The 15678-nt window shown below is 44.0% G+C and overlaps 1 protein-coding gene across 2 annotated transcripts in view; it reads left to right on the forward strand.

The window, feature by feature from the left end:
* LOC123767073 (ubiquitin-protein ligase E3B) overlaps positions 1–15678 on the forward strand; it is a 79173-nt gene that overhangs the window by 37453 nt on the left and 26042 nt on the right. For both annotated transcript variants that reach the window (XM_069304790.1, XM_069304791.1), the window contains exons 12-16: positions 2120–2314; positions 5601–5746; positions 8107–8243; positions 12366–12529; positions 12847–12984. In XM_069304790.1, coding sequence (XP_069160891.1) covers positions 2120–2314; positions 5601–5746; positions 8107–8243; positions 12366–12529; positions 12847–12984 — 780 coding nt within the window. The remainder of the gene's footprint in view (positions 1–2119; positions 2315–5600; positions 5747–8106; positions 8244–12365; positions 12530–12846; positions 12985–15678) is intronic.

The raw sequence follows: 15678 nt of genomic DNA on the forward strand, positions 1-15678 counted from the left end.
GTGTTTTGCTCTGCTTTGCTAGGTTACATTCCTTGTTTTCTGTGGGGAGCCCCTTTGGCTCCCTGGAGCTATCGAACTGATATGCGTTATATTAGTCTGGGGCTTCAGTCAATGGAGTTCTGCCTACCAAGGACACGAGCCAGAATCTGGCTCCCTCAGAGAGGCAAAAGGAGCAATAGCCCAAGGAAACCCCCTTGTATTTGGGGGTATTCCATTCCATATCTACCATTGACCAGGGTTAGGCACCCAGAAAAGTAAGCATTCAAAAACAAACCCCACTTGGTAGGAAATTGCATCCCAAGACTGAACAGTGAAACAGAATTCCCCCAGAAGAAAACAAGGAAACAGGTAAATGTCATCCACTGCCCCCGGACCTCTACACCAGTTTCCCACTCTTCAATTCATAGACTGAAGCACTCTGACCTCAGTTTCCTGCTGGATCTTGTGCCCTTGGGTGTTTCCTTGCTGCTCGGCATTTACAAATTCAAATTCAAATGTTTATTCAGGTAAAGTATATACATACAAGGTGTGATACAAATATTGATGAATTTATAGACAGAGCTAGTACATACAATGCCTAAAGCCACTATTATGCAAAGCCTTTTGGGCAAACCCTGCCCGAAACCTTTGGGCAAGACCCTTACCCTGCCCTTGGGACCAGCTGGGGTTTCATGGCCTTTGTTTGGCTCTGGGTAGGGAATGTTGTAGTTGCTGGTTGGGATGCAAGGTGCTGTGCAGCTCGCCTATCTAGCAGCAGCTGTGTTTTCTGCTCCTCTCGCTGTTGTTTTGCTTGTGCAGGGTTTTTCTTTTATTTTTGTTTCTTGCATTATTTTATTTTTGTGGTCTGCCTGGTTTGATTATTAATCCACCTAGGGTATTTTCGATGACCCCTCCTTTAGGCCCCCGTGCTTGTACACTTAACAGGGGGTCCAGTTTTAGCCCACTTCCCACTCTGCCACCCTCATTCTCATTAGGGCTCAACTGGCTTTGCAGCACCGTTGCCTGGGCTTCCCGAAGGCTGTTCACCTGCGGGCCCTGGAAAACCCTGTCAGGGCTTGGATCACCTGTTTTGTCTCCATCATGCTGCCTGTTGGGTCGGTGACACCTTCGACCCGGAGTCTTGCCATAAATGCTCCCCGCTCGTACTCCAGTTTACCGATTCTTCGGAAGTTGTTAGGAGTAAGGCCGCATACGTTGCATGTTAGATATAGGTTGTTGCAATGCGCTAGTTTGGTTGCCTGCTCAGATACCCTGGGGCTGCCCTGCTATAGTTTAGGGACCCCGACCTCGGGACGTTGGTTGCTTCGACTTGGTTCAGTCTGCACCTTCAGGTCCTTTCCTGGTGGGGGTGGTTTGCCCTGTTAACTGCCGGCTCCCAAATGTCTGAGGGATTTAGAGTCGGGGCAGGGGTTTAGTTGGTGAGGAGACTCGGGCAGCTTTGAGGGGTTGCCCCATTCAAGACAGGGATGGAGACATTTAAGCCTCCATCGATGGCAGACAAGGAATATCCCCAACCACAGGGGGAGAGTTTCTAGAGGCCAGGTTCTGGCTTGTGGTCCCCGGTAGGCTGAACTCCATTGACTAATGCCCTAGACTAATACTGTATATCACATATTAGCCTGATAGCTTCAGGGAGCCTCCAGGGGCTCACCCAGAAAGTGGCATTTCATTACATTCAACGCTGGTTTTTTAATGCATCATTGAAAAAATTGCAATCTTCTGGATGTTTACTCTCTGTTCATGTTATCTTATGTGCATCAGTTCGGAAAGCTAAATACAGTATGCAAAAATGCATTCTTGGATGGAAACACGCCTTGTATGACTGATTTTTGCACACCATTAACTCTTGCCTTGTGAATAATGGAAATTTGCATTTATTATGCAGATAGTATTGTGGTCCTACTGATGCGTACTTCAGGCAATGAGAACATTTTAATCCAACTTTTAAACTCTTGCATCCAACAAGGACAGATTTCCATTTGAAGGTTACATGGTGTAGAAGTTTTGATCATTTTAGTGAGAATACTACGGCTTAATGGTGTAGATGGATAAATTGAGGTTATATTAAAAGACATTTGAAATATATTGATGTGCTGATCGCAGTATCTCTCTCTTGCAGATAATTAACAATGGTTTGGTGGATGTTCGCAGTGTCCAAAGTAGTGCCCTCTTTGTCTCGGTGCACACGCTCCTCATGCTTTTATACAAGAGAAATTCACGCAGAAGCTATGTCCCTGACACTCATTGGCTTATTAAAGAAGTGCGTGTGTCCACATTCATGGCTGAGCTGGAACGGGGCAAGAGAACTGCCCAGGTAAGGGATTTGCTTGCATGCAGTCTGTCATGTCTAAAATTTTATTTCTTTCTTAAGGAAATTCGTATCTATATTGTACCATATTAGAGTATACTGTATTTTAATTTGCAATGTTAGATCACAAAAATGAATTCACTTAGGTGAACAGGAAATGGTACAAAAATATTAATTTTTGCTAACAAAAGGCTAACAAAAATTATCAATTCATAGAATTGCTTGTTTTCCTCATTTTAAATATTAATGCTATAATTTGTGAATAATACCATAAATAGAAAGATTTTTTCTGTGTCTGGCAAAAATCAGCGCTGCCACACCCTGGCAACCACGGCCAAGAGTCGGGGCCACTGCTCAGGGAAACAAAAAAGCTTACTAGGGCCAGATACACCTCATAACAGCAGGCTGGTGGCAAACCCACCTGCCCTGCTGTGAAATGAGGAACAAGCCAAAGCAGGTGACCAGATAATATCACAGAATGAAGAAGACACAGGGCCGGGGTGAATGAGAAGCACACAAGTGACCCAAAATAGCAGGAGACTTGGCAAAAACCCCAAGCAGGGGTACCACTACTAGCTATGGCAAGTCGAGTACCCCAAATACCAAAATTAGAACGAACCCTGGCTTCAGAGTGGGATCCAGAACAGTGCCACTCAGGATGCTGCCAGGGTTGACAAGATGCCAAACTGGCAAAGATAGGTGAATGTGAGACTCTAACATACCTCCAGAAACACACCCTCATGGAAGAGGGGAGCTGAAATACAACAGGAAGAGGAACATCACTCCCCGACCTCCTCACTAGTGGAGTTCAAGAGAAAAATTTTAATGTACTGTATTGTTATTATACAAGACAAAAAGGTAGTTCAAATTTTATTTACGAACTATTTATAAAAAAAAACTACAGGTTCTGATAACTAAAGAAGCATTTGAGAGGACTTCTTTACTGTGTTCTGAAGTTCATTCTCTCAAGGCCTGACTACTTGGGTGGGGTGCTTTACCTCAGATATTTCAAGGATCTTTTGACTCTTCTCTCTAAACCTCTCTCTCACTTGTATATACTAGTACAGTATAGCTTGGGAGTTTGTTCAGCAATTTTTGAGGCTTCGATTCTTTTGAATCCAGCATCAGTTTGTACTGGTGTGTTGACTTTCTGCATGCTTTCCCAGTGGGGTAGTGAAGTGTTCCCTGCTCTCTGCACCTCTCTGAGGGGACCAGGCTCTGGCTCTGGTCCCCAGTAGGCCAAACCGAATTCTGTAACTTTGTGACCTAGTATTTAGGAGCATTCTCAGCTAGATAATTTTAGGGAACCACTGGGGCTCATCCAGAAAGAGGCATTTGTTGCATTCAATGCTGTTTTTCTGGAAATAACCCCTTGGGGTTTCTTGAAACTATCATATACAGAGAGTGTACAATCTACTAGGTCACATAAGCTGCAGACAGAAGTCGGCAGCTTATGTGAAAATCTTCCTAACACAAGATTAAAATTACTGTACTGTACATAAGCTTAGCAGGGTCAGTTTTGACTGCCAGCTGCTGAAGCATCACTGGTTGAAGGCTTTTGGCTTTCTGGTGAGGCTTCATTGGTTGAAGGGCCAGGGCTTGCTATTTTTATCAAATAAGAATCGAGTTTTGCTTGCCTCCTGTGACACCAACTATTGTGAAACCACCCACCCCAGCACCACCTAAATCCTGCGCCTTGAGCCACTGCTGTATGAGATTAATAGTGTGACCCGATGCCTGTCTGTAGCATCCGGCAAAATCTCCAGTTATCCAGATTGCTATTTGGATATGGCAAAGTTTCGCCAGAAAAATATCCAGCCACGATTTTCACCGAATAACCCAATTATTCAGATCAGTGGGCTGTGGATAAGTGAGCTCATATAACAGCATCACTGAAGCAGCCAGTCACAAGATGGGGAAAACTAGCTGTCTGATGAAAATATTAATTAAAAAGTTTAGATTTTCCATAATTCATATTTAAGTTTTTCAACTTTATTCATTAATGGTTGTACATTTTTAATTGAATTAGATTACAGAAAATTACAGTACATTATTTACTTAAGAAAAAGTCATAGTAATAAGGATAGCATGTGTTCATTATAATTATATATTGTATATAATCTTGATTTAGATTTAAGAGCATTTATTTGACTGATTTATAAAATGCTTTATAACATATTTTGCTCTCTATTAACTAAATAAATTGTAGCTCAAATACTAGTCATAAATTAATTTAACTTAACCTCTAGATACACACAACAATACAGGAATTACGAATTTTTACTATAAAGAGACAAGTGGAACCTTCACCTTGTACTCAACAGCTCTCTTGTGTTCGTACAGACTCACAGGCATGGAACACTGAAAATATAGACAACCACACAAGCATATATATAAATATTCTTTGGAATTTAGGGGGTTATGCTCACAGCCTCCAATTTGGTTCACTCACAGAGCGATACCCACGAAGTTAAATGTGGTCGGTCACGACTACTTCACTGTCAGGTTCCATTTTCTTTGAGGAATGCATTGTGCATGTCAGTATGTTTCACACACTCAGTTTGGTACAGTACAGTACACCTTAGATAGCTTACTAGTCTTTGAGACATTTGAGAGGTGTTATATATAGCATATGATCATATAGCACATGGCATCCTAACAACACTGGTAGATCACTTAAATCACTTTCCGACACACTTCATGAAGGATACACATTGGAGCATCCAAAAACTTTGTAATGATAGTAGTAATAAAAGGGGAGCATACAGTGCAGTCCCGTGATAGTGGAGAATAACTTGTACTCCAAACCTGGTTCAGACAGGAGAAGGGGCTACTAGGCTGTTAATCCAGGATAAACAACCAGCGCAATACTCCATTCTCCTGGACTGTATGGGTCTCGAACCATGGACGGCACGCGTGTGAGGCCGTAGCTCTATCAACTTTACTATGAGCATAGATCAGCTACAACCTCACAAGTGTGAGGTCCACAGTTCGAGACCCAAACAGTCCAGGTGAATGGAATGTTTATTTCCACGGAAGTGTGGCTGGCAATTTATACAGCTCAATACTGTTTTGCGAGAAGTTTAAGAGATGAAGTGATGTTGCAGAGGGCCCTGCTAAAAATATAATCAGCCAATATAAATGGAATTCTTCCATTGCATCCAATATTTTATTGGACCTGTTGTTCTGTTCAAGCAAGTTTTCACTGTATTTGTGTATTAATTTGTAAATATATAATTTATATACAGTACATATTGGTAAATTGATATGATATTTAGCTTTTCTTTTGCAGGTACTGATGCAGAAAATGCCGCACATCATCCCTCACACCGAGCGAGTGCTGCTGTTCAGAAAACATGTCAACAATGAAAAAGCTGTGTTAGGACTAACAGATGCTGCCTGTGCCACACCTCATTCCACTCTTATCACAATACATAGGTGAGTTCAACATCAAAAGTATTCATTTGTAAGGAGAAAATTGGAGATATAGTACTGTATTTACATTAGATCACATACAAATATGACAATATTTCAACTGTATCATTTAAGGTATTAAATACAGAGCAACAGCATTTACAGCTTGTGTGTGCATTTAATGTTTCAGTAAACTTACTATGTCCAAATTAAATTTAGTTCTCGAACAATCCAAAGACATACTGATGGCAAAATGGAGGATTTGTTTGTCAGCAGCTGCTCTGCCAGCACCCTACATCATCCTTACCAACTTGGTATGCTGCTTTGCCACTTCTAGATACACCCAAACACAATGAGTAACAAACATGCCGACTGGAAAGTGTCAGAAAATCTGGAAAGTGGCAACAAAATTAACCCTTAGTTGCACAAAACATACATAGGCGATTGGAGTACTGTCATGGACAGGCACACATCGTATATACGATTTGCATACAGTATTTAAAATATTTAAAATAGTCCTGCACATACATAGGGGTCACATTTGCTTCCTCAGGCCACCAGTAACCATCCCCCATCTTGAAAAAAAAATCCTGAGTCCCTCACCTTCCTTCAAGGACCTTAGTAAGAAAATGATGACCATTGCTTGGCAACGTCACCATCCAGTGTCTGAACGCTTAGGGCAGCCATAGAGGAGACACTAAACTTTTAGCAACAGCAAATGAGTGATTACTATGTACTGTATGTATATTTGAGGCAAAATCTGTGCTATATGCAATTTTAAGATTTAGGCTTATAATATATATATATATACACATACATTATTATGAATAAGTATGTGGGTGACTAAATCTATACTTGTATATCCATACATACTTATATTTTCAAAGTTATACATAATAGACAATACCTTTGACACACAAATGCAACCTATTAGCATGAAAAACTAAATACATAAAGTGAGAAACAATGACAATAAATCCACAAAGTTATTCCTATGCGGCACCTCACCTAAAAATGGGCAACTTCACCAGGCCACTACAGCTAAACCACAACTTCTCCAGGCCACTACAGCTAAACCACAACTTCTCCAGGCCACTACAGCTAAACCACAACTTCTCCAGGCCACTACAGCTAAACCACAACTTCTCCAGGCCACTACAGCTAAACCACAACTTCTCCAGGCCACTACAGCTAAACCACAACTTCTCCAGGCCACTACAGCTAAACCACAACTTCTCCAGGCCACTACAGCTAAACCACAACTTCTCCAGGCCACTACAGCTAAACCACAACTTCTCCAGGCCACTACAGCTAAACCACAACTTCTCCAGGCCACTACAGCTAAACCACAACTTCTCCAGGCCACTACAGCTAAACCACAACTTCTCCAGGCCACTACAGCTAAACCACAACTTCTCCAGGCCACTACAGCTAAACCACAACTTCTCCAGGCCACTACAGCTAAACCACAACTTCTCCAGGCCACTACAGCTAAACCACAACTTCTCCAGGCCACTACAGCTAAACCACAACTTCTCCAGGCCACTACAGCTAAACCACAACTTCTCCAGGCCACTACAGCTAAACCACAACTTCTCCAGGCCACTACAGCTAAACCACAACTTCTCCAGGCCACTACAGCTAAACCACAACAGCTACACACTTCTTATTTGGAGTTTTGTCCTTCCTGAAGGCTAATTAACAATGTCATAAGAAAAATTTATTTTTTCAGAACAATTTTTTTCTTGGGCACATGGGGAATGTTGGCTATTAACAGTTAGCAGATTAAGGGTTAAAGCATTTTGAGACACACTAGAAAACTATCAGGCAGGAAACGTTGGAGCACACCATGCCTAGGAAGCCACCAGTACCCAACCCAAGAATAACTGGCACACAGCCCAGAAATTGTCAAACACATCAACCAGGCATAGCTGGACACTGGCTGGGCAGAGCCGGGCACTCAGCCTGGGCAGAGCCGGGCACTCAGCCTGGGCAGAGCCGGGCACTCAGCCTGGGCAGAGCCGGGCACTCAGCCTGGGCAGAGCCGGGCACACTGCCAAAAATTTATTGGTTCATAGCCCAAAATTCTCTGGGCAAATATCCCCAAAATCTGTGTGGGGCATAGTCTAGATGAGATGAATGTGGATAAGATTAACTAGCAGTTGATGAAAGGGGTAGTGCAACTGATAAGGCCTGGATGAGTTTGGATCATGTGCAGTTGTGTGTTGTGGGAGAGTGTCAGTGGTGGCACAAACCTTGCCTTACTGATCAACTTTGTGAGTATGGAGAGTAATGCTCTTAATAGTCTGGAAGAATATGTTCACTTTGACACTTTAGCTGAATTGTAATTTAGATCTTTATACTGCTTTCTTATTATTATACAGATCTCGCCTTGTAGAAGATGGTTATAGACAGCTAGCGTCACTATCTCCTCGATCCCTGAAGGGTATGATACGAGTTCGCTTCATTAATGAGCAAGGGTTGGATGAAGCTGGAATAGACCAGGATGGAGTCTTTAAAGGTGATTTTACTGTAGCTATCACATTTCAGTTATGTGTAGTCCTTTTATTTAATTTTAGAACTCTTGAATAGGTATACTAGAGAAGCCCCATAAGCTCCATGAAGCTATACACTGAGATGGATCCCATCTATCAGGTTGCATCAACCATGGAGTTCTTCATCCTGCCAGGGACGGAACCTGGCTTACCCTCACAGAGGCGTGGGAGCAGTGACATTTTGTCACCTCACTGGGTGAAGGCACCCAGGAAGTCATTGAGTCAAAACAAACCACTGCTGGGTTCTAAAGAGACCAAAGCCTCATAACCTGCCTAATGAACTTTTTTCTCAACACTTTCGTGCTTTGGGCGAGCAAGTGCCAGACCACCCCAAGGTGGGCCGGGCATTCCACGTGAGTGATCGGTAATACTGAAAAGTGTTTACTCTTTTTCAATTTTGTCACCTCAATTCTTATCCTAGGTTTTTCATTTGGGTATCAATGTGTTCACAATAGCATTCCCTGTAGGAGTATATGCATATAAAGTCCAAAAGCCCGGCGTATTACCCGCACCAAACCGAGAAATTGGCCGCACGTTACCCATTAGCAATAAATGTGTTCAATGTGTTCGCAATTTTATTCCCTACAAGAGTATATACATATAATGTCCAAAACTGCGGCGCGCCCCACCTGCAACCAAGCCAAAAGCAGGCCATGCATTACCCGTGAGCGAATATATATATATATTGGCCCACCCACTTCTCCCCCTTATCCCGCTCACAAATGTTTAGTATTTTTTCCAATTGAAAACATCAATTATCACGTTAGAGCGCTCATTTTGGTATCAAATTGTTCCCAGTATATATGCATATAAGGACAAATGGAAGAAGAAGAAGATTACCAATACGATCGATAAGATAAAGTATAAACCACAATATAAAATGTATAAAAAACACTTTCTGTGGGGAGCCCCTACGGCTCCCTGAAGCTTATTGGGTTTTATATTAGTGTATAATATAATAATAATATAATAATAATAATAATAATAATAATAATAATAATATTAATAATACTAATACTAATATAATATATATATAATATATAATATATGAGTATATATTATATATTATAATAATATATTTATATATTAGTGTTTTATATTAGACCGGGTGCGGGCCCTGGGGGGCCTTATGTCAGCTGCTGCGTCACCAGCTTTCTCTTCAGGTTTTTTGGGGTTCAGTGCCGTGGCCTCTACCCAAGCCCTCACTTGGTGTGTTCACGGATGCGTCGTCTCTCGGCTGGGGTTTTATGACCAGTGCTTACCAGTCTGGCTAGGGACAGTGGAGTCCGTCTTTCATTCGGGCTTGCAGCATAGCACGGGAGTTCGCGGCGGTGTAGTTTTCGCTTCGAAGGATTCATGTTGCTCGCAGATCAACGATTCGGCTCCATTCAGACTGCTCCCAGTGGTTCATTGCCTGAACCGCGGGGGTTCGATGCGGTCCTTGGCTCTTTGGGCCTGGTCGCTTCAGGTGACTCGTCTGCTAAGTTCTCGGGGTTTGGCTCTCCTGGCGTTTCATATCCAGGGTGTGTCCAGTGTTCTGGCAGACGACCTGTCCCGTTTCATTCCCCTGTCCACGGAATGGACGGTCAATGCCAGCTCGTTCCATTGCCTCTGCCAGATGTTCGGGCACCCGGAGGTGGACCTCTTCATGTCGCTCTGGTCGAGTTGTCTCCTGGTATATGTGGCACCCTTCCCCGACTGCAAGGCCATTGGGGTTGATACCTTTCGGCTGGACTGATCGAGGTGGACCTCTTCGCAGAGCAATGGCCTATAGTTACCTGTGCCTCTTCTTCCCGGTTCAGTTGTTGCTCCAGGTCCTGGCTCGCTTGTAGACTTACCAGGGAAGAGTAGTCCCGTTGGTCCCTTGGTGGCCGGCCCAGTTTTGGTTTCAGGTGCTGCTTGCTCAGTGTCTGAACCCGAGGGTCTTCCCACTACTCCGCCTCTTTCAGCGGATCATTTCGGTCCGGTACGTGGCTGGTTCGATTTTCTCCTACGCACTTCGCATCTGGTCTTTTTGATGTGACTTTATCACTACTTGTATGGTGATCAGGTGGCTCTGTTGATGGGGTCCCACCTGTGAATTTCATCTCGGTGGCAGTATGATGGTTCCTGGCTGTCCTTTCAGCACTTTTTGTCTCTTCGTAGAGAGACAGACTGCTTCCAACTACATTGGAGTGTCTATAGGCCATTGCTCCCCGTGCATCTCTGAAGGGGTCCAGGTTCTGGCTTGTGGTCCCTGGTAGGCTAGAACTCCATTGATTGACTGTTGCCATGGTCTAATATACACACATCAGCCTAGTATAGCTCCGGGGGAGCCTCCGGGACTCGCCCAGAAAATGGCATTTCGTTACATTCAATGCTGGTTATTTAGATCCAGATAAATGCAGTCAACCAGTATGATATGTCCAGTTTAATGTCTGCCTCTGTTATGTTAGGTTTTGAGGTTTATATTGTAGTAGTTCCTGACCCCTCCATTGCTCCTTGTGTTGGGTACAAAGTCGCTTTACCCTTGTGCACTCAAGCATTTATGTGTAAGGACTAGTATCATGTGTTAGCCTCCAACTCGGATGGCTGCATATCATGCTGCTGCTTGCTTGTGGACTCTGTGCACTTTTTATAAGGGCTATTAGTCCTTTGTTTCATTTAACATAGGATCAATGCAGCCTTCCATTCTGAGAATCATAAATGGGTCCTCTCCCTTTTGTGCCAGTCACTGTTTCTAACCCTATGTGTTGGCCTCTGTCCCTGTCAACATTTGGTACTTCACAATGGTTGACTTTTCCTTTCTGTGCTGTCAGCTCCTATGCCTCTCCTTTTTAAGTTTGGGCAGGTACTAATTGCTTTGGCTCTGGAGGCTGAAGTTCTGGGGGTCATACAATTCCCTAAGGTTGAGAGGGTGCTGTTCCAGTGCCTTTGGCCCCTGATTTTAATTTAGAGAAACCTGTCTTTCCTTGCCAGGATGAAACTGGAAGTCTTTTTCTAATCCTTTCCAACTCGACCTCCCATTTTGTCTTGAGATATGGCCCTGGAACCAGTTTCAGAGGCCAGTCTGTTATTTACCCATGGTTGGGTTCTTTGTCCAGTATGTTGGGGGCAGATGCTTCAGCTCTTAGCAAGTTCTCCAGTTCTACCTTTCTTTTCCTGCTCACTTTTTTTCTGCACATAATTTTAAACAACTTTCTTATTCAGCAGAGTAATCCTTTGGACCTCTTAAATTAGCCAAGCACACTTCTTTAACTTCATTCATTTAACTTCTTTAACTTCATCAGTTAGCACAATGCTACTGCTTTTCCAATTATGCGGCATGGTGTCACTTTGTCCAGCCTTCCACTAAACTCTCCATATTCATTTCTTTAGTTTCTCTAAAGTTTATTGCATAGTTTCTGTACACACTGAATGTCTGCTGTCTGCTGCATCCTTACATGTTAAATTATACACTGATAATCCTACCTCCTCCATGGATACATCTTTTGGCCATGTTTCATGCTCTCATGTCACACCAGTAGAGATGCTCAAATTTTTAGTTGTACTTCTTTTGTCAATTCTACACATTTACAACCTGTTTATTTATTTATATCTGACAATATTCATTCTAGAAACTGCATATTGTATTTGAAGGAAATTGGCTTCATGCAGGCTTTCCATACACAACACCTGGCTAATAATTTTAAACTACTTTATTATTCACAATTTGTATAGTTGCAATCAACAAAATTTTGCATATACACTGTAGTTAAATTTATTCACACTTGAAAATATAAATTGTGAATAACAATAATGTATAAATAAGTAGGTATGTATTTTCTTAAACTATCAAATTACTGAAAGGAAAAAAGTTTGTGGTTTAAAGTTAATAAGAATCAGGATAATGTTATCTAGTTTAAACTTAGTTTAAACCACAGTGAAAGAAACTTATTAATGTTAGATGAAAACAGTTATTTAAATGCTTCCCATATGTATACTATTACCTTTACTTACATTTAGAATGCACATATATTATTGATTGCATAAGTAAGTAGAGTACTGTACTTGTAGTACTGTAGTCACATGATGTAGAGATTTGTGACAATGTATTTATATCTCTCAAGAGTTCCTGGAGGAGACACTCAAGAGAGTATTTGACCCGTCCCTTAACTTGTTCCGTCTCACAAGCGAAGAGCGTCTCTACCCGTCCCCAACGTCCTCCATGACGGAAAATCACCTCCAGTTGTTTGAATTCACCGGACGCATGTTAGGAAAAGCGGTGTACGAGGTGAGTTTGTGTGTCCGTACTGCCTCTGCCTCAAGCAACTTGTGTGAACTTAAGGCAGGGATGTTGCAAGTTTCTGGCAGCTATTTATTGGTAGGAGTAAAGTGGCTAAGATATCATTTTCAAATATTTTGCAATATATTAAGCAGAGATGTGTTCAAATTTGTTTTAAATTTTCTATTCTTATTGTAGGTATTCATTTGTTAACAGTTTTGTTTTACTCCATATGTTATTGTTATGATTTAATGCTGTGTTGGAAAGTTCACAAGGTCCATTAACAGACCCATTACCATTTTAATGTGTCCCAATTTACTTTCTAGGGTATTGTGGTTGACTGCCCATTTGCATCATTCTTCCTCAGTCAAGTATTGGGTGAGCAACAATCAGCTCTCTACTCTTCCATTGATGAGCTGCCCTCACTGGACCCGGAATTGTACAAGTCAATGACTTATATCAAGGTTATAAAGCAATTGCTTGTAATATCCTGTATAAAAATATAAAATGCTAATATTTAACATATTCAGTTCAAGATTATAATTTTATTGGTATTTCTGTGGGGACCCCCTATGGCTCCCTGGAGCTTATCGGGCTAATGTATGTTATATTAGACCAGGACATTAACTATGGAGTTCAGACCTACCAGGGACCAGCGCCAGAACCTGCCCCTTCAGAGAGGTTTCAGAGGAGCAATGGCCCTGGAAAACCCCCTTGTGGTTGGGGTTTTCCTTATCTGCCATCAACCGGGGTTAGGCACCCAGAAAGGTAGGCATAACAAAACAAACCCCACATGGTAAGAAACTAAACCAAAAACCGAACAGAGAGGTAGAAACTCCCTACAATCCCAAGGAAACAAGCAAACATCACACTTCACTGCCGCGTCACTCGTCCGCGCAGGCCTCCACTCCCCGAGAGGGGAAGGGGGGTCCCTGGACCTCACCGCGCCGGCTGCTTAGCACCAGTTCATAAGCTAATGTCAACCAGGACAGACACTTCTCTGGCCTCAGTTTCCTAAGCAGTGTTTGCCTTTGTGGCGCTCGCTGCTGTGTTTTGTGTTGTGCGGTGTCCAGGAGTTCCTCATCGGTACCGGGGTTGCATGTGCTTAGGGGCTTCCTTCCCTAAGCGCCCCCTGAGTACTATCCCTGCATGACAGGGTTATCTTCCTTGGAGCGTTCAGGAACCATTCCCATAGAGGGTCTTGCTGCTCGGCATTTGCCTTGCCCATGGGGACAACTGGGGCTTGGTCCCTTGTTTGGCCCTGGGTAGGGACTGGTATTGTGCTGGTTAGGGTGTCAAGGTGATGCGCGACCTGCTACCTACGCGGCGGCCGGTCCCTGTTGTCTCTGGGGACGGTGTACTTTTGCGGGGATTTTCTTTTGCTTTTATTTTCATTTGCCTGGTGGGGGTCTGCCTAGTGTGGCTATAGTTCCACTGGTAGTGTTTGGTGGCCCTCTGCTAGGCCCCCATGATTATACGCCTCACAGGGGGTTTTCAGTGTTATCATTTACCCCTTGTTCGTTTTGGGTGTTAACCAGTTAGCAACACCTTGCCCAGGCTTCCTGTAATCAGCCTATGGGTCCTGGAAAACCCTGTCGGGGCTTGGTGGACCACTGGATGTGTCTTCCGGGTTCCATCCCATCTTATTCGGGTTTGTTGGTTGCTGCGCCCTTGTCTCAGGGTGACAGTCGCCACTTTTACCTCCATCATGTTGCCTGTTGGGTCACTGACACCTTGACCCAGAGGCTTGCGAGATGTTTTCTCTGCTTGTTCTCCGGTACTCTTCTGATGTTATTACTGTTCAGAGTACAGACGGCATCCGTGTTGCATGCTTGGTTTAGGTTGCTGCAACACGCTAGGTTGGTTTCCCACCTGTATTGGTTAGGTGCTGTTTGCCCCTTTCCCCTCCTTGTTCCTGGCTCCTGGCCGTCTGCGGGTTTCAGGGTCAGAATGGGGTTTAGTTGGTGCCAAGACTTGGGCAGCTTCAGGGGCTGCCCCGTTCGGGTTGGAGACGAAGGTTTTCGAGCCTGATCCTCCTGCCGAGGCTTCTGGGTCTTACCAGCAGCCCTTTCTTAGCTGCCTTTCCTCTGGACTCTTCCTTTTCTTTAAGGGCAGAGGGCGTGGAGGACGGCTTTGCCCTGGGGCCTTCTGTTGTGGGTTCCTGGGGTTGTGGGGAATACCCGTTAGCTGTTCTTGGGCTGTTTGCCCCTGCATGGGGTTTTCTGCTTCTGGGCGGGGGTTTTCGTCCCTCTCGTCTGCTTACTTACCACATTTGCTGGCGTGTTTTCGGATCTAGTGTGTCAATCACAGCTCCTTGTTCTGGTGGCCATTTTCTTTCTGCGGGTTTTCCCGCTTGGCCACCAAGGCAGCGCTGCAATTTGTTTACGTGTGCCTGGGTGTGTGAGCTCGTATTTTGGGTGAGTTTTTCACCCCCCTTCAGGGGTTTTATCCTCCTGTTTCATTTCTTTGCTTTTTCTGGGGTGTTCTGCCTCTGGGAATGCTTGGGTGTTTGTTTTACACCATTATTTTGCAGTTTCTGTCTGTTGGGGTCTGAGTCCAGGTGTTTGGGCTCAGTGTCCCTGTCTGTTTATGCTCCCTTCCACACCTTGTCCATCGGTTTTCAGTCCGTTTTGGCTGTTTCCCTGGGGGTTTGGTCTGAGTGCTGTGCTTTGCCCTTTCTGTGGTGTATGTCCGCCGGCAAATGTGGTGGTTTGGGCTTCCTCGGGTTAAATTCCGGGTTCCTTTGGGTTCTTTGGTTTTGTTCCGGAGGTTTCTTCCTCTTGAGCCCCACTTTGTGGGTCCTCGGTTTGTGGTGGCGCCTTTGGCTCAGGATTGTTTCTCTAAGGTTCTTTTCTTGTTGGCATTAGCCTCTGGGGGTCAGGTCAGCAAGCTTCGTGCTCTCCTCCGGCACAGGGGTTTCTGCTCGTTTGGTCCTAGTAGTAGGTTTGTTTGTTTGCAACCGTCTCCTTTCTTTCTGGGGGAAGAATGAGACTGCTGATTTCCGAAGGGATCCTTGGGTTGTTGATGCTTGGTTCGCTAGGCAGCTGCATGTGTTGTGTCCGGTTGTGGCCCTCCTCCGTTATTTGCGCACCATGGGCTCTGTGGCCGGGGATGCACTTTGGGTTGATCCGGTTTCGCTTCTTCCCTGTTCCAGGGTT

This window comes from Procambarus clarkii, chromosome 53 (assembly GCF_040958095.1).
Source record: "Procambarus clarkii isolate CNS0578487 chromosome 53, FALCON_Pclarkii_2.0, whole genome shotgun sequence".
NCBI lineage: Eukaryota > Metazoa > Arthropoda > Malacostraca > Decapoda > Cambaridae > Procambarus > Procambarus clarkii.